At 48.4% G+C, this 19,905-nt stretch overlaps 7 protein-coding genes and 1 long non-coding RNA gene across 8 annotated transcripts; 1 reads left to right on the top strand and 7 right to left on the bottom strand.

Annotated features, from left to right (window-relative positions):
- The first annotated feature begins 2 nt into the window (after positions 1 to 2).
- LOC6499504 (chromobox protein homolog 1) lies at positions 3 to 814 on the top strand. Its single transcript, XM_001954453.4, has one exon. The coding sequence runs from the start codon at positions 3 to 5 to the stop codon at positions 804 to 806; it is 804 nt and encodes a 267-aa protein (XP_001954489.3). The 3' UTR covers positions 807 to 814.
- On the bottom strand, positions 547 to 2,125 carry LOC6501064 (mitochondrial ribosome-associated GTPase 1). Its single transcript, XM_001954452.4, has 2 exons — positions 1,691 to 2,125; positions 547 to 1,637 (listed from the first exon to the last, which is right to left on the bottom strand). Exons 1-2 carry the CDS (start codon positions 1,887 to 1,889, stop codon positions 868 to 870), a joined length of 969 nt encoding a protein of 322 aa, XP_001954488.1. The 5' UTR covers positions 1,890 to 2,125; the 3' UTR covers positions 547 to 867.
- LOC6501063 (O-glucosyltransferase rumi) lies at positions 2,005 to 3,288 on the bottom strand. The gene is made up of 2 exons (XM_001954451.4): positions 3,162 to 3,288; positions 2,005 to 3,107 (listed from the first exon to the last, which is right to left on the bottom strand). The coding sequence occupies exons 1-2, from the start codon at positions 3,274 to 3,276 to the stop codon at positions 2,005 to 2,007; spliced, it is 1,218 nt and encodes a 405-aa protein (XP_001954487.2). The 5' UTR covers positions 3,277 to 3,288.
- On the bottom strand, positions 3,171 to 4,797 carry LOC6501062 (O-glucosyltransferase rumi). The gene is made up of 2 exons (XM_001954450.4): positions 4,598 to 4,797; positions 3,171 to 4,541 (listed from the first exon to the last, which is right to left on the bottom strand). The coding sequence occupies exons 1-2, from the start codon at positions 4,731 to 4,733 to the stop codon at positions 3,442 to 3,444; spliced, it is 1,236 nt and encodes a 411-aa protein (XP_001954486.1). The 5' UTR covers positions 4,734 to 4,797; the 3' UTR covers positions 3,171 to 3,441.
- Positions 4,798 to 5,499: 702 nt separating this feature from the next.
- On the bottom strand, positions 5,500 to 6,506 carry LOC116654582. Its single transcript, XR_004309814.1, has 2 exons — positions 5,737 to 6,506; positions 5,500 to 5,683 (listed from the first exon to the last, which is right to left on the bottom strand). It is a non-coding gene; the product is annotated as an uncharacterized LOC116654582 (long non-coding RNA).
- Positions 6,507 to 12,174: 5,668 nt separating this feature from the next.
- LOC6501061 (endothelin-converting enzyme-like 1) lies at positions 12,175 to 14,926 on the bottom strand. The gene has a single exon (XM_001954449.4). The coding sequence runs from the start codon at positions 14,568 to 14,570 to the stop codon at positions 12,354 to 12,356; it is 2,217 nt and encodes a 738-aa protein (XP_001954485.1). The 5' UTR covers positions 14,571 to 14,926; the 3' UTR covers positions 12,175 to 12,353.
- A 2-nt stretch (positions 14,927 to 14,928) lies between these two features.
- Positions 14,929 to 17,109, bottom strand: LOC6501060 (neprilysin-4). The gene has a single exon (XM_001954448.4). It carries the CDS (start codon positions 17,049 to 17,051, stop codon positions 14,976 to 14,978), a length of 2,076 nt encoding a protein of 691 aa, XP_001954484.1. The 5' UTR covers positions 17,052 to 17,109; the 3' UTR covers positions 14,929 to 14,975.
- A 404-nt stretch (positions 17,110 to 17,513) lies between these two features.
- Positions 17,514 to 19,774, bottom strand: LOC6501059 (endothelin-converting enzyme-like 1). The gene has a single exon (XM_001954447.3). It carries the CDS (start codon positions 19,661 to 19,663, stop codon positions 17,588 to 17,590), a length of 2,076 nt encoding a protein of 691 aa, XP_001954483.1. The 5' UTR covers positions 19,664 to 19,774; the 3' UTR covers positions 17,514 to 17,587.
- Positions 19,775 to 19,905: the final 131 nt, after the last annotated feature.

The following is a 19,905-nucleotide window of genomic DNA, read 5'->3' as shown; positions in this document are numbered from 1 at the left end:
AAATGTTATCGATAGTTGTCAGCATTATTGTGTGCACACACTGCTTGGTCAAAACAAGTATACATTGGAAAATTGTAAACAACATTAAGAAACACTCACAGTATATGAAAATGGTTAAGAACGAGCCTAACTTTGTGGTGGAGCGTATAATCGATAAGCGCATTACCGGCGAAGGCAAAGTAGAGTACTTCATCAAGTGGCGTGGCTACCCGTCGACGGACAACACATGGGAGCCGGAGGAAAATTGCGACTGTCCCACGCTGATCCAACGATTTGAAGAATCTCGAGCCAAGTCCAAGAAACGGGGTGAGAAGAAACCCAAATGCGAGGAGATTCAGAAGCCGCGCGGCTACGAGCGAGGCCTAGAGCTGGCTGAGATTGTAGGAGCTACCGACGTCACCGGTGAGATTAAATATTTGGTTCGGTGGCAGTTTTGCGATGAGTTCGATTTGGTGCCAAGTGGCCAGCTCTCCGAGAAGGACCCCCAAATGCTCATTGCCTACTACCAAAAGATGGCGCCCTATAATAAGCACATAGCCAAGCGAATGAAAGGTATTCCCGAGGAACTACGTTTAATGGCCTCTCGCACCGCATATGCTCACATCAGTAGCGCGCCCATGGAAACTCATCACGATGTAGAACCCTCGACATCAATGGCCAGTCAGTTGCCGCCTATGGCGGTGGACCATCAGGTTCAGCAGCTATCCGACGACCCAGATCTTGGCAACGTGGGTGTGTCCTACTCCTTTCCTGTGCCGGGAGTTGGACACATTGCAATAGACGTACCCTTGACGGAGAACCAATAACCAATCACTTTTTGCAATTTATAATTTTAGCTCTAAAGTTACTTATATATCTATGTAAAGCTCATCTTAAACCGCTGGGCTCGTCCAGATTAATGCTTCCCAGCTGGCCGGTGCGAAAAAAGTGTATAAATTTGCGCGCAGCAGCTAATAAATTGGTCATAATCTCCACGCGACCGTCGTACTGCTTGACTTTATGGAATAGCTCCTCCCGCTGAGCATACTCCGCCAGAACGGCACTTATGTTGTCACTAGGTGCGGACAGGTGCAGCTTCTCGACATAGGCGTATTTTCTGTGGGTGTTTAGCCAGTAAAGCAGGTAGTCGGCTATTAGATCCTCGCCTACAATATGATCTGGCAGGCAGCCCACCAAGGCCAGCTTCATACCCATTTCATCATCTTTGATTGACGGCTGTAAGATGCCTGGTGTGTCGATCATGTAGACCGGGGGATTCTCCTGAATTTTGATGCGTTCACCCACAGCTCGGGTGATTCCAGCTTCTGCACCTACGCGGGCGGCGCTCTTCTTTTTCAAATGGACGTTCCGCAGAACATTGATAATGGAACTCTTTCCCACATTTGGTACTCCAATGATCATGACATTGTTTTCGGTGGTTTGGGTTCGATTGAAGCGACTGCTTTCGTTCACAAGGCGAGTGGCCAATGGCAAGATGTCCAGCACGCCGTGGTTCCTTTGGTCTTTACAGTTGGTGAACAGTATGTTCTTGAGCTCGGGCTGCTGCTGTCGAAGCTGTTGAAGAACGCTCTTTTGCTTTTTTGGCCCCAGAAGATCCACTTTGTTAAGAACCAAGATATGTGGTTTCACTCCGCTACCTACAGGGATTATTTAAAGAGTATTAGAATCCCTATTTAGTTTACCTTCTCACCTGTGATTGTGTCAAAGAATTGAGAGTTCCTGCCAGCCAGAGGAATGCGTGCATCATGAATTTCCACGATACAATCTACATTTCGGAGTTTTTGTTGAATTTGTTTCATTCCCTTGGTCATGTGCCCAGGGAACCAGTTGATACGCTGTTTTGCCGGCACCCGGAAGGCATTGCGAAAAGGATTCAGCTGTGCTGTCATGATACGGAATCCATAAAGTGGAATCGCAACCGCTTCTTTCCAAACAGCTGTTACTGACGTAACAAATACCCTTTCCTGACACAGAGGGGTCACACTGTTCGTTTGAATTCAAATTTTAGCCGCGATAAATTTGTACGGCTTTTGTGTTTGAAACCTCATAAAACCCAGGCTCTAGTTTGACCTTATACATCAGTAACTTGGAGTACTCCTGGAGCAGCTTACGCCAATAACAGAGCACATCAGCCATACGCAGGTGCATCCAAACAAACTGATGACCCCTTTCAGCGATTTCCTCCGCCAGGTCATCGTTTTGGCGCAAATAGCGCAGTAGTTCCGCCAGGTCCTCCACAGAGGCGTTGCTGGCCACTGGAACGTAGTGTACCCATGGCTTTAGTTGTCCGTAGAAAAACTCTTGCCACTGGTCACCCACATGAAGGACAAGGGAGCGACATAAGAGGATGTGTCTTAATCTGAAGCTGGCAGCTACCCCGCGAAAACTAAATAGGTACTTAAACTGGCAGTGATCCGCCAATGGTAGTTCCTCTGCAGGATCCGAAGTTAGAATGTGGGACGAAAACTTATCGGCTACGTATAGCGTGTATTGGGCATCGACCAAATTCGGATATCTCTTGGAAAGAATCACCACATTATCCCGGTCTGGTGAAGATCTGGAACCTCTGAAAAAACCCAACGCCTTCTTACTCTTCCAGGGGATCCTAGTAGCAGCGGCTGCTATGTGCTGACGCATCCAATCCCAGCGGCCCAAACCATGCGGATATTGTTGTAGTTTTGGTCCGAAAACAGTCCAAAACGACCATGCCGGACACATAATGTCCAAGTGTAGGGCTGTAGTTGAATGGGAGAAAACGGGTCCACTTAATCCGGATAGAAAGGGAACCTGTGGCCAGTCACAGACATTGAGAACAAATTCCAGATCCGGAAGATCCCCGGCTATTTCCAAAAGTACATCTTCCACACTCGAACACCTCAAGGGATGGGAGCAATGCTCTTGGCGAAAGATTCGTCGCCGAATGACCTTATATAGAGTACCCTGGCGTTTAGATTGCGAAATCATATCTTGAGAGATACCTTTGTCCGAATAAGGCTCTAAATCCTTGGTTATGGTTGCGGCATGGCAGAGGCACAGCGGGTCTCCTGGTTCACATGGCCTATAATCCGCCAGAGCTTCTAAAATATTAGGAACAAGGTCCAAGGTAGCTGAAATTCAAAGAAATCAAAGAGGTGCCCAGATATCAGATCAGATTTCCCTACAGTTGGATCTCGGAGATAGCAGATTGGCCGGACATTTATTCACCATCGCGGAAACGCCATGTAGAATGCAAAACAAAACCAGGATTTCCCGGATCATTCTCCTCGTTAGAGCCATTTCCAATTTTAGAATTTGTTTACATATTTTTCAAAAAATTTTCCAGAATTCTGAGTCTTAAAACAAATGGAACCTAAAGTATAGATCCTATAGATATAACTTAAATTAGATGATATTCTCTTTTCATATAAATAGCTGCCATGTGTGGAAAATCTAAGACTAAAACTATAGTTCGTCTTTACCATTCGGAATATGAATAAGTTGATCCTCCGGCAGCACCTCGTACTTGAGTAGCTTCACATATCCCTTTAGAAGCTTTCGCCAATAGCACTTTACGTCTTTCATCCGCAGGTGCTGCCAGATGAAGTCATATCCCCGCTGAGCTATCTCCTTGGCCAGGTCGTCGTTTCTCCTGAAGAATTCCAACAACTGCTCGTAGTCCTGCTGGCTGGGATAGCTCTTAAGGGGAACATAGTGCACCCAGGGCTTAAGCTGGTCGTAGAAGAACTCCTGCCACTCGTCGCCCACATGGAAGACGAGTGACTTACACAGAAACAGATGCTTCAGTCGAAAACTGGCTGCCACACCACGGAAGTTAAAAAGGTACTTGTACTTGCAGTGATCTTCGAAGGATACCTCATCGGCGGGTGGCGCGTTAAGAGTGTCCTTGGGGGACTTCCAGCCCTGATTCTTAGTGTACTGTGCTTCAACTATGTCAGGGCTTCGGCGGGAGAGAAGAATTAGAGTGTCTCTCTCATCGGAGGTGCGTGAGCCCCGAAAGAAGCCGAGCTCCCGCTTTTGAGACCATGGAATAGCTGCCGACCGCTTTTCCAGCTTCTCACGCATTTGATCCCACCGCCCAATGCCTCGCGGGTGCAGCTTGGTGGCTGGCCCGCCGGCCCAGAAAGTCCACGCCGGATACATTATATCCATGTACTCCTTGGTCTTGGAAAAGGAAAATATCGGACCTCTGCCACTACTTCCCCAGGCGGTGTTTAGTTGCGGATAGTCCCTTGTGTTGATGACCAAGTCCATGTTGGGTAAACTAGCTGTTAGAGGCAGCAGAAAGTGCTCTATGCCCTGGCAGCGGGAGGGAAACATGCAGTTTGCATCTCGATAAAGCCGGTTGTTAAAGATTTTGTATTTTGTACCATATTCTCCAGCTTTTTCGATCATTTGCCGGGTCACACCTGTTGCCTTATACGGCGCCAAGTCATGTTTGATTACCGCGGCGTGGCAGGCGCATTTCGAATCCTCGTCATCGGTGCTGCAGGGCTTGTAGTCGGCAACAGCTTTCTTGATCTGTCGACGAATCTTAAAAGAAACTAAAAAGGAAATTATGCCGAAAATGAATTGGAACAACCGGCATTAACTTTCTTACATTCGTCGTGGTTACCATCAAGAGATTCCGATTGCCCACACGATTTTTCGTCAGGGCTGCATAGTCCATCATCATCTGCATATGCTTTTCCTTCAAAGGTGATTAATAACGCAATTAAAATAAACTTTATGGGCATTTCTCAAAAATAAACAAAGTGATGGTCTTTGAATACGGCGTCAGCAATAGGGTTGCCAACGATGTCTAAAATTATCGATATATATAGATAATATGAAGAATTTAATAGAAAACAAAAACATACAAGATAGATATTGGAATAATTGCATTGTTTAAAGCGAAAGCTAGTTTTATAATATTAACATCTTTGAAAATATTGGAGTACCCCAACAACCCTGAATGTTACTAACTGTATGCGATTTTACCCTGTTATCGTGTGTGCACACACTGGCCGCTTAATAAAAGAAAACCAAGAAACGTCGAAAGTTTTCTCCGTGTTTAATAAAACAAATAGCCAAATTGCTAACGAAACGACGATTTGCAAACCGCAAATTATGCGTGTGGCACATAGTGCAATCGAAACCACGAAAACCCATCGAACGCGAGTGTTTTGACCACCTGCAACTGAACAAAACAACCACCATTGTACATAATTTACTCGAACATTTTTGCACGAACAACAAAAAGGGAAGACGCCGTTGACATAACTGGCGAATGTACGGGCAAAAAGTAAATTATACTAAACAGTAGTGGAGTTTTGTGGCAACAACAAAACAGCGCGAATCATCGGAGAAAACCAGGAACATAAAAAAATAGCAATTTTTGGCAACGAACCGCCACCTGCGCCTCCCCCCCCAATTGGAAAAGTGCAAGTGGGAGTGGCATTCGCCAATAGTTGGTTGAGACCCATTGCCAAAAATCACTATAATTCGGCTTCAAAAGGTAAATTTCATCAGTGCGTAATGTGTATATATTTTTTGTTTTCAATTTTGAGAGAGTGGATGAGTGGGCGAGTACGTGGGTGCTGCTACATCTGTGAGTATGTGCAAATAACAGTTAATTGAGCACTCATCGATTTTTTGGTCAGGTCTTGTTGTTGTTGGTGGTGCGGCTGCTGCTGCCTCCGCTGGGCTGAAAAAAAAGCAACTTAAATTCATTTCAGCTTTCGGAGCTTGGCACCTCACGATTCGCCAGATATAAACCGTTGGAAAAGTTGCCTTGCCAGCCAACCAGCCATCCAGCCATCCATCCGTCCATCGTCCGCCGTCCGTCGTCATTAAGTTGAGTTGCTGCTTTGCTGCCGCCACTGATGCTGTGATTTAATTTACCTCATTCACTGGCATTTGGATTGCTTTCCAGCTCAAGTTTCTGACCCATTCCGAATGGGTTTCTCATCGGACTTTATCGCACTCATTAAAACCGAGATCCGACTACGATCTTAGATGCAAAGGTTAATATGAAAAGGGTTCCACTTTAAACAGATTCCCAATGGTATCTTAATAGATTATAGTGGAGCATGGCTTCGATCTTGCTGTGCACTTGATGGGTTTTCCTTTACCTGAAATCGTTTCGCTTTCGTTTTCAGCTTGGACTACATCATAATAGTTTTTTCCCTGCCTCGCGACCTAGGGTCGTACTTCATTTAGCTCCCATACCCTCATGCCCACCTGACTAATTAGTGTCGAGTTATTAACTTGATAATTATCGCTTGGCCACAAGCGAGGTGCGCTGCAGGAGTTCTACATTAGCTCTGCTTTTCAGTGACTGAGAAATGGCTTCGAAATCGGTGATGTCTTTTCCTTAAACTCGTTTCGATCACCATATCGAAATGCGAAAAAAAACGAAACAAAACAGTAATCCGAGCTTGGGGCTGACAAAAGCTTCGCTTTGTTTATGGAAATATCGTCATAATCAAGCTTTTTGGGTCTCGGGGCACTCAAACGTATCCACCAGACTGGGATTGCCTATCTTGCAGTACGCTTTTCCAATCAATGGTTCTTGGGGGCACAAAGATGGGTCTCATTTTCATTTCAATGGCGTGTGACCCCTCGCTTGAGCTTGAAGACCTTTTTATTTGTGTGTAACTCCGGAAGTTGCCGCTCTAAATCGGTAATAAATTCTAGTATCATGTCATCAGAAGTGAAGGTTGATTGAATCCAAGATAGGCTTCAGTTAGTGTCCACCTTTAAGAGCCACACTGCCACTGCTACTGCCAGTGGCCATTAGTCGCAGTCTCGCAGTCACGCAGTCTGGTCCTTCGCCATCAATTATGTATTCCTTTGGGCAGGCAATGACTCAACCCCCGCCCGAACCACCCAGTACTCGCAGTACTACCCACTTCCCACTTCCCACTCCCACTACCACCCCAGTTGCATGCCTAACCCAACCAAATGATTCATCAAAACCTGGCGTAGGCCATTTATGCAGATTCCTCACCTCTATGTACGTCCGCCAAATGGCTGTAACACATTTTCATTATGCTCTGGCAGAGCTGGGCCGCTCTCGTTCTTCGACTCTCTATTCGCTTCAGTTCAGCCAGGAGGCACTGCGCCGGCGCATTGGAAAATTATTTTCCAGAGCGGCGACTCGGTTTCAAGGTGTGTTGAGTTGGTTTCTGTCAGGGCTGGAGTGCCAGATGGTGTGAACCAGGAAGTTGTTTTGGTAGTCTATGAAGGGTTATCGATATGCAGCTTTCTAATAGACCTTACACTTCCTGCTTATAGTACTTCTTGGATATTTATTAGATAGTTGGACTATGAATAGTTTTCACCTCTAAGCCTGTAAGATTTTAACTATTTTCCAATTCCCCCAGCCTCGTTAACTCAATTGTGCACACTTTCTTTCACTGATAATTGAAAGTTGCCTCCCCGAGAAAATCAAATCCCATTTGTTGCGCCTTGCATGCCACATCCAGATGTGGTCTCTTCAGTGGAATTCTTGGCCATCCATCTTGTCCAGTTGCGTGTTGTGGGTATAAGTCGCCGCTAGATCATTAGTGATTGTTAGGTAATGGCTGATACGGGAACTGCATAAGTAATGTAATGTCATTGGCCTCGGAACGGGTTCTGCTATTGCTCTATTGCTGGAAAATCGCTTGGTGGCGGGGCGGGGCGGCTAATCTGCATAGAATGCGGATCGTCATGGAAATGTCAACTGGAAACCAGTTCTTCGATTGCCAATAGTGGGCCAAACAGAAACACGACTATGGTATTAACTCCTCCGGCACATGCGTGACTAGCTTGGTTTTTTCGGTTGTTTACTTTTCAGTTATTGATCGGAGAGCGCACGATTCGATTTTCCATCCGCTTATCAGCACGCTCACAGCTGCGAGCCCAGGGGCCGAGCCACTAATCATGCCCAGCGTTGTGTGTCATGCCGCCATCGGCTATCAGCACGAGCACAGTGATCCAGTTTTGTGGCACTCAGTTGCATGTTGGGGGCTCTCTCCTAGACTATCCGAATATCGTTCTCTCACCGGACATGCTTTTGGGGGGGACCTATACACTATGGGTAGTAGGGGTTAATTTATTTTTTAGTCTTTAATATAAATAGTTTTAAGAAAGTGTAAAATATATATAACTTTAGTTAGATTTTAGATTTAAGGGTTTAGTATTAAAAGAATATTATATATAAGGTTCATTTTTATTTAGCAACTAACCAAATATTAATAAAATTATATATTAGCCAATAAGGCTATGAATCTCTTTAAATATTTAAGTTTTTATTCCCCACGATCCCTTGTAGCATAATTTAAATAAAACCCCTCTGTTCAAAGTTTACTAAAAACATTTAAATGAAAATAAATTATTTTCCCACATTGCCAAATGATGGCAACTGGAAGAGTTTTCCCACTGTCTGTATATGGCTTGGGGGCTTGATGTTGCTCTGCCACTGCCTCTGCCTCTGTCGCTGTCGCTGTCGCTGTCGCTGTCTATGCTGCGCCAGCATAACAGGCGGAGCGGAGTGAGAGCTCCGGGACCGGGCCCTCACCCGTAGCCATAGCCGAGTGCGAGCGCCCAAACGAGAATGAGTTACAAAGCAGCGCCACACATCGACGGTCGACACTCGCTCGCTCTGTGCCTGAGTGTGACTACTCGTGGTCCGAGAATCGCCTTATCGTGTGTATCCCCCCGTGGAATTGGAAGTGTATCCATGTGGCTGGTTCATTATATTTTTTCCGCCGCAATAAGCGCGTAAATCGCCAACCGCTTTGTTTCATTCGCGAACGATAAAGAAACAAAATCTACATATAGGTGGAGGATGCCTTTGGCTTTGGAGTCTTAGTGTCGAATCGATAAGTCCTGAGCAGCGCAATAAGGCAGTAGTCTCGTCCAGCTCTCGGACGGAAACTCACCACACCCACTAGACCCAATCCCCGAAATCTCTCTGTGCTGTGAGTTCCTCGTTTCCAGTAGTGCGTTATTGGAGTGCAGTTTCGAAATAATATTCTATTACTGAATCGGTGTGGCAATTTTTTGTTTAACTGAGTCGTTGACCACTAATATCCGCCGCCAGTGCTCTGGTCAGTGTTAAGTGAGCAAGAAATTATCAGTTGTTTACGCTTTATCGCTGGAACAAGGTCTACGTCCGTAAAGTATCTCACGGATACAGTCATTCGATAGCATCTCCCAGTGGCTGGCTTCTTCAATTCTTGCAAATATTTACGTTTTGAAAAGGTAATTGGTATTTTCATCATCAGATTTTATGTGCCAGGGGCAGCCACAAGTTTGGGTTTGTTTTGAAAAATCGATTTTGAAAAAGGCGAGAGAACTCTGCTGCTCTCTTTCCGCCTCTCAGCTGTTTGCCACAAATAGGGGTGACGGGGTGGGAGGTGGATGATGAGAGGGTGGGGGTGTATCTTCCAATGTCGTTTCCTCGACACGCTACCTTTATCCCCTGTACCCGTACACTTACTTTTTTGCGGGCTGTGTGCAGTCCGCTGACTCACTGGCCCATTCTCCACCAAAATGTAGCTCCAGAATGGCATTTTAGAAGCGAAACAGCTGCCAGCTGGACGGCAGAGGGTTGTTGGAGCCGGATAGCTTTCTGCAAGGAAAGCGTTTTGATTCGGTCTCTATTTATTGGTTTTGGAAAGCCTTAGAAACCGCCCTTTAACTGCACCCTATCGCCTTCTTTTAATTGAACACGTATGCAGTATTTAATAGAGTTTCTGGGCTTCTCGGAGGAAGTCAGTTCTGATACTCTAATTGGAAATAGTTTCATTGAAATGAGCAACCAACTTAGCCCCCGTGGTGAACCGTTCTGTAATGGCTCGGAATTATGACAAATTGTTTTTGGCCAAATCCGAATATGGGCGCACCTCAAGCACCATACCTACAGCGATCAAGAATTCAATTGAATGAGAAATAATTTTCATTACTTATGGCTTGCCAAAGTCGCATGTAAAGTATTTATAACCCGTACATATGCACAGCCAGCGAATAAATGGAGGCCATATATGACGGGCCGGAGAGGCGTCGCCCACATGCGAAGTTGCCGCCAAGATATATAAATAAAATAATAACTCTGAAGCAATGTGTGTCGAGATATGAACACTCCACAAGCTCTCGTTTCCCAAATCCCCCATCCCCCATCACAGTAAACACAGTTTTGAATTACAAAAGTGTTTGCACTCGGATCTGTGATATATGAGATACATACGTTTGAGATACACCCTTCCAGCTTCTTTTCCCAAGATCCCAAAAACCTGTCATGTCCACAAAAGCGATTCCATTGTACTATCACTCTTACTGCCAGCAAGACAGCAAACACTTTTCATTTATTTTTCTGGCCTAAAAAAGAATTTCCTCATCACAACTGGCACACCTGCTGGCCATTCATAGCCCTATGTTTGGTTGCCTGGTTCTGGATTCAAGATCAATATGTTGGAATGTAGAACCAGTCGGTAGGTAGGCAGAGGGCAGGGTATATTGTTTCTCTCAAAACTAATGCAAAGACATTTTCAAATTTGGGTTAAAAATGTGTGAATGAAATATTGAATTGCTCCCCAAAGTAGTCCGGCGTCTCTCGGACGCTTTTGGAAGTCACTTGGCATAGATTGGTAATGCCACTCGAAGACCCGACCCACAGGCAGACTTACGGATAGATAGGGAGCTGGAAATTGGGTCGTCGTTTGCCCAGCGTCTGTCTTGTTTAAATACTTGTGCCTGATTTATTGGGGGCTTTGTAAAGTTGATTAATCAAACTGACTCGTGCGTGCAGTTTATTTTTGTTTTCCCATTTGGTCGCTGCATTTTTTCTATATTTTTGTCACATTTTCATTTAAATACCAGAGCCCTAAAACACACTACTACCGATAGAGCAGCGTTAAGCTGCTTAAAATAAGCTCAAGGGAGGCATTTTAGAAGTTGAATTTAAACCTCTTTTCACGGGTGGTGTGGGCGTTTCTTAAATCCCCATCAAAATAGTTTTCTAAAGTAACTGAAAGTCAACGTCCCCCTTAATTGCCACATTGAAAGTCCCTTTCCGTAGCTATTTTTTATGGATTATCTGACAATCATGGTTATTGGCTTTTCCGAAGCTTCCGTTTCTTGCATTTCTCTCGTATTATTATTTCTTTTTTTTTTTTTTGCTGATTAGCTCCCAACAAACGAAGCCGACGTCGCCGATTTGATGGCCGATGTCTCGCCATCGTCTGATAATTGTGGGGGAAGCTAGCGACACTTAGGGAAGGTGCCTGGAGCGATCATGGGGACTGGTGGTTGGTGCCTGGTGGATTCCGCGTCACTTTATGGCTGTTGTGCGAACATTTTTCCCATTTTGTTGTGTGGGGGCCGTAATGATATACTCCATGGGCCATGGCATCTTTTTCCAACGAATGTGAATTGAAAATTACTTTTGTGGTACTTTGTGCCGGCTCTTTTATTAGGTTTTTGTTTTCTCTTGGAGCTTCAAGTGATTACAAAACTTGCAACATTAATTATGGCGAGATATTGCTTCTCCCATGACGCATTGTACAAAAAATTACTTGCCATTTTGGCACAGCTGCCGCTGATGATACGCATGACGGGCTTAAAGAATATTATTCAACGGCCATGGTGCACTTCCGTTCCATTTCGAATCAATGATATGCTAGACTCAGATGGTTGGCTTTTTGGGGAGCAAAAATTAGCATTGCATTTAATTAATTGTAAAACACTGGGATCACAATAGGTGACTTCTGTCAATTGGGGATATAGTATAGACTCTACAGAGAGTCTTTTCAATTGATCATCGTGGGTGGGCGAAGGTCAACAGAAACTATACACTATAAGCTTAAAAGTAATCACATTTAACTAATAATTCTCTGCAATTCTTTTGTCTTTGCAGGTAAGCTTGACGATGAACGGCAGTTCTTGAGATCTTCAACCATGTAGTGGCACGGCAGTCGATGGAAAGTTCAAGGCCGAGGGAACTGCCCCCCATCCCACGGATGCGCCTAACGAGTGCCCATATCTCTCACTGAATCTGTTAAATCGAACGATGCGTGCTCGAGGGCCTGAATCGCAGACCAGTGTCTGAAGTGCCTCCATTTCCATGTTTGTAGAAATCCATTCTTCTAGTTCCCAGCATCTGGGGGACGAGGAGAGGCCCTTTGTGAAAAAGTGAAAGTGTCAGCTAGATCTCATTATTGTTAGTTTATTTAAAACGATTTTTGTTAGCTTAGTTTATTGTAGTTTAATATGGGAAAAATCTTCTCTTGGGGGTTTTAAAGCTACTGGCATCCACTTCAATTAACAGAGCTCCCCTTGACTTAGTTTACAAGTATTTTGTTTCCGCCGCGTCACCATCGGCATCAGCATCAATAAAGAAAACACTTGTCTCCGCTGTTCATGGGAGTGCCCAAGGCGCAACCGAATTCTCGGCCAAACTCCTCCGAGTTGCTCAGCGGCCCATTGACGTCCCATCGCTCGGGCGTGTGCTGCATCAGCGGCATGGATTCGGGGACAGCTTCCGCAGTGTCCTTCGCCCAGCACTGCGCTTGGGCAAAGTAGATGAAGAACAGCTGGGTGTTGGTGAAGTTTAGATCGGGTAGCGTTTCCTTGGACATCATCCAGTGTAGTCTGTGATCCTGCTGCTCCAACCAGGCCAAGTAGGCGTTGAAGGCCACGTTCAGGCCACTGCCGTTGGCCAAGACCTCCCTCAGTCTGGTGATGTTGCGGAATTCCGAGGGTTCGTTGAACAGATAACTGCTGTACTGCGCCCTGTGGCATTCAGTGACGTTGCTGTAGCCCGACATGGTCAACTCACTCCACTGGGAAGTGGCCTGCGGCTGGCGATTCCATCCTTCATCGTCGAAGGCCTGGACCAAAGCACTGGCCAGTCGTTGGCCCACCAGAGCGTACTTCATGGCTTTGGGGTAGTAGTAACTGTAGTACGGTGACTGCAGGAGACCCCAGCCCACCACAACAGACTGCAGGCGAGGAGCCAGAGCGGCTCGCACCTCGAAGCCATCCACCATCCCCTCCATTTCCCTTCCGAAATCGTTGCCCTGCAGACTCTCGAACTGCTGGCGGGATCGAAAGCGCAGAACCGTCTCGAAGCGGCGCCAGTAGTGGTCGTTCTTCTGGAACTCCAGCCTGGAGAGGTCCAGACTCTGGTAGTCGGGAAGCAGAACGCGGTACTGTGACAGTTTCGTTCTGGCCGCTCTCCTGTCGTTGTCGGCCAGCCATTCCACATGCAACTGCTCCTCCAGGGCCTTAATCACGTTCTTGAAGATTTCGTCCAGATCGTGCTTGATGTTATCCCGCTGCACCTGCAACTGGAACAACTCGCCCATGTACTGGGGAAAGAGGCGCTCAATGGTTTGGACACACTGACGGGCACGGCGCACAGGATCCCTCTCGGGCTTCTGGTTAAGTTCGTTGAGAGCTACGTACATAATGTATCCCGAGACTGTGAGACGGCTGTGGCTCTTGATTGTTTTAACCATATGCTTCACGTATTCCGGGGACCTTAGGTAGACTCCATTTGTGTAGGGCATCTCCAGGAGCAGCTCGACGTATAGTTTGAAATCGAACTGCATACCCATTTCGTTGGTGAGCTCCACCAGACTCATTCCGCTCCTGTGACGATGTAATCTGTCCTGCCCCGTGCGGGAGCGCACCTCATACATGGGAGGAACCATTGGCGGTTCCTCCTCCGGTTTTTGAATCTGCTGCTCCCGAATCCTCTTGCACAGCTCGAACTCGAAGCTCACAATGTCGCCGGCAAATCTGGAGGCTTCCCCCTGATCCATGTTGAACCAATCGATGATATTGCGTTCCACCTGCCGCTGCACATCCTCATAGATCGAATCGTTCACCCGCGCACTTCTCGTTACCAGGGAGTTGCAATACTCCTCTGGAATGATGGTCAGCTTGGGATCGCCAAAGTAAATACTATTGCCCTTCATCTGCTCCAGGTTGAAGTCGACTTCCATGCCCAGGAGAATGTCAAATCCATAGTTTCTCCTCAGCTCGGCGAGGGTTTGCACGAACTGACGGTTCGCCTGCCAGTTGGAGTTGGGTATTGTCCGCAGACCTCCGTTGTCCTTGAGGACATTCATCAGGAACTGACGTCTCTCCTGATCCTTGACATCGGACACGCAGGAGTCGTAGAAGGCTCTCACTTTCCGGACGTTGCCCACATTCGGCTTGTTGTGTCTGTTGGGGTGGTGGTGAGGTGGAAATGGCTGGGCGATGAGCTGTTGCAGCTGATCCACGATCCTGCGCTCCATCATCTGCTGGGCGGTCAACAGTTCTCCGGAACGCATCTCCTGTCTGTGGTAGCTGCCCCACCGACCGCAGGCGTACTCGAAGAAATCCGTGCAGGGATCGGCACTTAGATTCATGTATTTGCGAATGTTCGAGGCAATTAGGCGTCGCGAGTTCTGCTCCTCGCGAGACTCCGTCACGGCAGCACTCATTTGGGTGCGATTCGGGATGTTGTGCTGGACACCGAGCACTCCGGAGAGGTGGACGGCTAAACCAAGCACCAGCGGAAGCAAAGCCACCCAAGCGCCTGTGCTAGCTCTCATCTTGGCGGTGAAGTGTAGACTGAACGTGCCATTTGGCGAACGATAAGCGGCGGATCGGAGGCTGCTCTGAGCTGGGCTTGAACCTGGGAGAACTGGGTCAAGTTCGCGCCAGTCCCTGTGGGTTATCGCACCCGCAAAAGAGAGAAGTAAACAAACTTGGCCTCGCGGGCCAACAACTTGGCATTGACAATAACAGAAAAACAGAAAAAAATTGCTTGGCGACGAGGCTTTCCTTCAATCAATCCTCGAATGTTGTAATTCCCCTATCAGAAAAGGTTCTTAACCTTTCCAGGGAGGTTTTACATTCATTTCCGATTCTATACCATGACTTACGGAACAAAACTATTAAAAAACAACATTAGTAGAAAGAGACTTGCTTTTATTCAAACATCCATCAGACTTATTCTAATATGTACTGCACTTGTTCGCAGGATTCATTGGTGATCCAATGGGACACCTAAACTCTTTGGCAAACTCCTCCAGATTCCTCAGGGGCCCATTCACCCGAAATCGCTCCCAGGTGTGATTTTGTTTGGCGCTATACAGGAAGCCCTCCGGCATGGTCTGCTCATCCTCCGGGCCATCCGGCTCGGGAGTGCAAAGCTCCTGAGCAAAGGCCACGAAAAAGAGGCCTGTGTTTGAGAGATTGAGTCCCGGCAGAGTCTCCTTGTTCAGCGTGTTGAAGTCGTTGTTGGGCTCCTTGAACCGGAGCCACGATAGATAGGCTCGGAAGGTCACGCTTAAGGCTGCGCTGTCAGTGATCAGCTGCCTGGTGGCGCTCGCATTGGCTCTCAGATAGTTGTCCACTTGGTGGGTGAAGCAATCACTCTTATTGTGGTACATCCAGGCCGTGTAGCCATCCCAGTGGTCCTGCTCCAGCAACCCCTTCGACCAGTGCGGATCATCGAAAGCCATGACCAGCTGCTGGGCTAGCTTAACGCCCAAGGTGGCATAAGCGTGGGCGTGGCCGTAGTGTCTGTCGTAGCCTGGAGGCTGCAGCAGGGCCAAACCCATGTCGATTCGTTTCTGGACAGTCCGAAGACGCACTCGGGCCTCGAAAGCCTCCACTGGATCGGAAGGAGTGATGGTGATCTCCTCGAAGAGCAGGCCCGATCGCTGGGATTGCACAGCCCCCAAGAGTTGGCGGAGATTGTTCCAGTAATTGGCCCGCTCCAGCTGTAGTTTTAGGATCGGGGGCCGCTCGTAGCTGGGCAGTGTCAGTTTCAAACCCAAGAGCTTGTGCTCACCAACTCGGCGACTGCCGTCCACCAACCAATCCGCATGCAGGCTCTGTCGCAGTGCCTCCTGCAATCCCTTGTACAGCTGTTCCAGACCCACTCTGGTATCCTCGGCGGCATACTGACGACCGTAGAGCTCTCCCAGTGCCGAGGGCAGCAATTCCTTGGTTCGTTTGAGGCACTCCGTCTTCCGCAATTGTGGCCGATCCTCGAGAGGGAAGTTCAAAGCCGCCACCGCTCTATACATGATGTAGTTGGCCACCAGGCTCATGTTGTGGGCGGCCACGGTGCGCTTTAGTTGGCGAAAATACTCCGGAGCGGCCATGTATACGGGCTTTACGATGCTCTGGCCGTAACTGGCCGTCACATACGAGTCCAGGTTCAGTTCATACAGTTGGGAGAAAGCGGAAAGCGTGTTGCGGGTGTAGTTGGCCTGGTAGAGCTCCCATTCTGCATCCCAGAGGTCGGAGGTGTCGTTCCGCATGCCGCCGCACAGCTCGTGCTCGAAACTCAGAAGGTCGGCAGCTAGGCGAGCGGATTGCTCGTTGCCCAAAGCCAGCCAGGTCTTTAGCTCGGCGGCTATCCGATGCTCCAGGGGTTCATAGACAGCGTCCCGGATGTCTGATCGGTTCCAGGTGCACAGATCTCGCGGAATCACGGTGCTGGGCTCGTTCAGGTACAAGCTGTTCTCTTGCACTTTGGCGTAGTTGTAGCCCACACGGAGTCCAATCAGGATGTCCATGCCGTATCGTTGCCGCAGTCCGCCAATGATCCTCAGCCAATCGTAGTCGTGGTGATGGACTTCCCAGTGGGAGCCCGGAATGGCGGGGAATCCACCGTTCTGCTGGATGAAGTCGCTGAGGAACTGCTGTTGCTGTTGGCTCTGCTGGGCCTGGGCCGCAATGCACGACTTGTAGAACTCCTTGGCCTGCCGGGCTATAGGGCTATCCTCTCGCTTTAACGAGTCCTCCAGAAGCAAGAGCAGTTCCCGTTCTGTTTGCTGCTCCAGTTTCTCTTGCGGCGTCCACTTGTGTTTCCAGTTGCCGCAGGCATAGTGATAGAAATCCACGCAAGGATCGATGTTTTGGTTCATGTAGCTGCGCATCTCATGGGACTTTGACTGCCTCAGGGTCTGCTCCGTTTGGTAGATGCGCTGGAATGTAGTGGGGGCATCCTCGCCATAGCTGAAAGCACTACCCAGTAGGAGTAATAGAAACACTGTCGTCCAACAAGTATCCGACATGCTGCCGGAGCTCGATGAAGCTATCGACTGCCCCAGTAGCGATCGGAAAACAGAGAGGCAACTACAGCAGCTGATATGGCCAAAGGCCACTGGGGTTATCTGGCGGGAAGAGAGGCAACTGATCAGCGCTAAGAGATCCGCTTTCAGAGATTGATTCAACATTCGAAAGCATCACGAATCCAGTCACTTTAAAAGTTTATTTTCAGTTTCTGCCTCATCTTATATAAGAGAGGGTTCCATAAAGTGGTTTAGTTTATGTTTCGCCTTCCAGAAAACACAAACAAGGAATAATTTCATAATTCCGTCCAGTGTTTGCCCTTTATAGACTCTATTTTGTTTTTGACCTCAAGTTTGTGTATAATTTAATTAAATATATTCTGGCTGGCCTTAAGCAACTGTTTCTGAGGAAATTAAGAATCTCATCCAATTCCCAGTGATAGACGGAGAAAAAAACCCCTTAAATATGTGCAATAAATCGGTTTTATTCGGTAGTCTTGTGAAATAAATTTAGAATAATGGAGGGAGAATACAGAACCTCAGTAGAGCGTACACTTGAAGCGGGCATACACCTTATCCTCTCGGGAGCAGCTGTAGGCATTGGCGAACGGTTGCTGGTTGGACAGAGCAGTGTTGACCCGGAGTGCCTCTGGGAGCTCATCGAAGCGCTCCACAGACTGGGGATAGTCCGAGCAGTAGAGTTGGGCATATCCCAAGTAGAACAACTGATTGTGGCTGTAGTCCAAGAGTGGGAGGCGTTCGCGCTGGTAGATGATCGGAGCGTCGGCTGCGTTCTTGAACCACTGCTGGTAGGCCCGATAGGCGATGTCCAGGGCACCATTATCGGCCACAACCCGTCGCAGGAGCTCCTTATCCTGAATCGGTTTCTCCTTGTACTGGACAAAGATGGCGTACTGCTCCTGGAAGCACTGGGTGCGTCGCGAGTACGAAGTCTCAGAGGTGCTGTCCCACCAATTGTTCTGGTAGCCGTAAGCGTCGTACCGCCTGCCAACGCCATCGAATCCGTGCAACATTTGGCGGGCGAGGAGTACGCCCAATGTGGCGTACTTCAGGGCACTGGGATAGGCTGGATCCCAGAAGAACCTGGCCTGAAGGAAGGTAATGGGTACCTGGATCCTGTTCTTCTGTAACTCGTAATGCGGTAACTTGTGCACTTGGTCTTCGGCCACTGGTTCCTCCATCAGCTTTGCCAAGCGCCGCTGAGTTTGCCACTGGAGAACGGCCACCAGATTCGGGTAGAACTTCACCGCGTCCAGATTCAGACCGTGGATCTGACGCACTAGCTTGTGGTCGTCGTGGGTACGGAAGTGGAGCTTCAGGGCCTCCAGCTTGGTGATGGCCTTTTGCCGGGTCTCGAGTGTAAGCCAGTGGAGTTGCTCCGACGCCTGCAGGTCCTCCCGGAAGACGCGCTTGATGTCCGACCACGTCGACTGCAGTTCGTTGATCATCTGCATGTGGTTGTAGTTGCGGTGGAAGAGGCTCTCCAGCTGCTGCGGGAAGTAGCGCTGGGTCAGCTGGACGCACCAGATATCCGACTGCTGGTTGGGTGGCACTCGGGCGGAATCGATAGCCTCCAGAGCCCGCCAGATTGTGTAGTTAGCCAGCTGCAACTTGGGCGTCTCCCGTATCACATCCACCAGATTGGAGAAGTAGTCCTCCGGCGTTTCGTACAAATCCATGTATAGCTTCTCGTTGAAAATCAAGTGCAGATAGCGATTAACATCCACGTAACTGCCGTAGGCGGTGTTCATCTCGCCGGCGGTTCTCTGGCGAGTGGTTTGCTCCAGGGTCAGGGCAGGATTGTGGGGCAGTCCCTTGGCCAGTTGCTGCTCGATATCCATCACCTGCTCGGCCACTTCCTGCAGCCAGCGCTTCGATTGCTCCGGGAAGTACTGCTCTAGCTTGTTGGATATTTTTTTCTCGTAAATGTCACGGGTGGCAGCAAAGTAGGGATCCGTATAGCGACGTCGCTGGCCCAGCTGGAATTCCGGGGCTCCGATTTTGAGGCGATGCATCTGCTCCTCCTTGTAGTCCAGGATCACGTCCAGGCCAATGAAGATATCCACTCCCAGTTGTCGCTTGAGGTTGGCCACCACCTGCAGCCAGTCGTACTCGTACTGATACCACGAGGGCACACGGATCTCGGGCCAGCCGCCTCTAAAATCGGCCACCTGGAGTAGGGTCGTTAAAGCGGATCGCGTATCGTTGGCGTGCTGGCGGCAGGAGCTGAAGAAGTTCTTGATCTGACGATCGGCGCTGTTCTCCGCTCCTCGGGTCGGGTTCTTTAGCATTTCGGCGCTTTTGCGGATGTAGAGCTCCTGGAGCTCCTCCAGGTAGTTGGTCCTCTTGTTGGAGATGCGAGCAGGATGAAGACGGGGCCAGTTGCCGCAGGCGAAGCTGTAGAAGTTGCTGCAGGCCTCCTCCCGGTCGGACTCGCCCATGTAGGCCTTTATGTGGGCTGCCTTGGCCAGGCGCAGGATGTCGTTGGTGTAGTTGGCGGTCAAAGGATGCGGATGCAGAGCCACGCCGTCTGACAGTCCAAGGGAGCTCAGCAGGATGACTCCCAGAAGGAGTCGCAGGGCTTTAAATTCCATCTTTTTTCTGGGGGATCTTCTGTGATCTGTGGCGATCTGTGACCTGTGTTCACCGAATGATTGCCGAAACGAAACTGAGCGTGAATCGAGAGTTGCGTCGATTTTTGACTTGAACGAAGGCTTATCGTCATCGCCAAGCAGGAATACATCTACAAGCGCTTGATTGGTTAATTAGTTTCATTAACCGATGCAGTGAATTTGCTCAGCCGCTCAATTACGCGACTGACCTAAAATTCTAATTC

This window comes from Drosophila ananassae, chromosome 2L (genome assembly GCF_017639315.1).
Source record: "Drosophila ananassae strain 14024-0371.13 chromosome 2L, ASM1763931v2, whole genome shotgun sequence".
Taxonomy (NCBI): domain Eukaryota; kingdom Metazoa; phylum Arthropoda; class Insecta; order Diptera; family Drosophilidae; genus Drosophila; species Drosophila ananassae.
Note: the sequence above shows the minus strand (reverse complement) of the source record. Positions and strands in the feature narration are given on the sequence as shown.

Bases quoted from the DNA above. Each gene is read 5' to 3' on its own strand.
- LOC6501061 (XM_001954449.4), bottom strand. From the start codon at position 14,570: ATGAGAGCTAGCACAGGCGCTTGGGTGGCTTTGCTTCCGCTGGTGCTT.
- LOC6501062 (XM_001954450.4), bottom strand. From the start codon at position 4,733: ATGCCCATAAAGTTTATTTTAATTGCGTTATTAATCACCTTTGAAGGA. The intron at 4,542-4,597 runs GTAAGAAAGTTA...TTTCCTTTTTAG, and splicing joins TGATGGTAACCACGACGAAT to TTTCTTTTAAGATTCGTCGA.
- LOC6501060 (XM_001954448.4), bottom strand. From the start codon at position 17,051: ATGTCGGATACTTGTTGGACGACAGTGTTTCTATTACTCCTACTGGGT.
- LOC6499504 (XM_001954453.4), top strand. From the start codon at position 3: ATGTTATCGATAGTTGTCAGCATTATTGTGTGCACACACTGCTTGGTC.
- LOC6501064 (XM_001954452.4), bottom strand. From the start codon at position 1,889: ATGACAGCACAGCTGAATCCTTTTCGCAATGCCTTCCGGGTGCCGGCA. The intron at 1,638-1,690 runs GTGAGAAGGTAA...TAATCCCTGTAG, and splicing joins ATTCTTTGACACAATCACAG to GTAGCGGAGTGAAACCACAT.
- LOC6501063 (XM_001954451.4), bottom strand. From the start codon at position 3,276: ATGGCTCTAACGAGGAGAATGATCCGGGAAATCCTGGTTTTGTTTTGC. The intron at 3,108-3,161 runs GTAGGGAAATCT...TTTGAATTTCAG, and splicing joins GCTATCTCCGAGATCCAACT to CTACCTTGGACCTTGTTCCT.
- LOC6501059 (XM_001954447.3), bottom strand. From the start codon at position 19,663: ATGGAATTTAAAGCCCTGCGACTCCTTCTGGGAGTCATCCTGCTGAGC.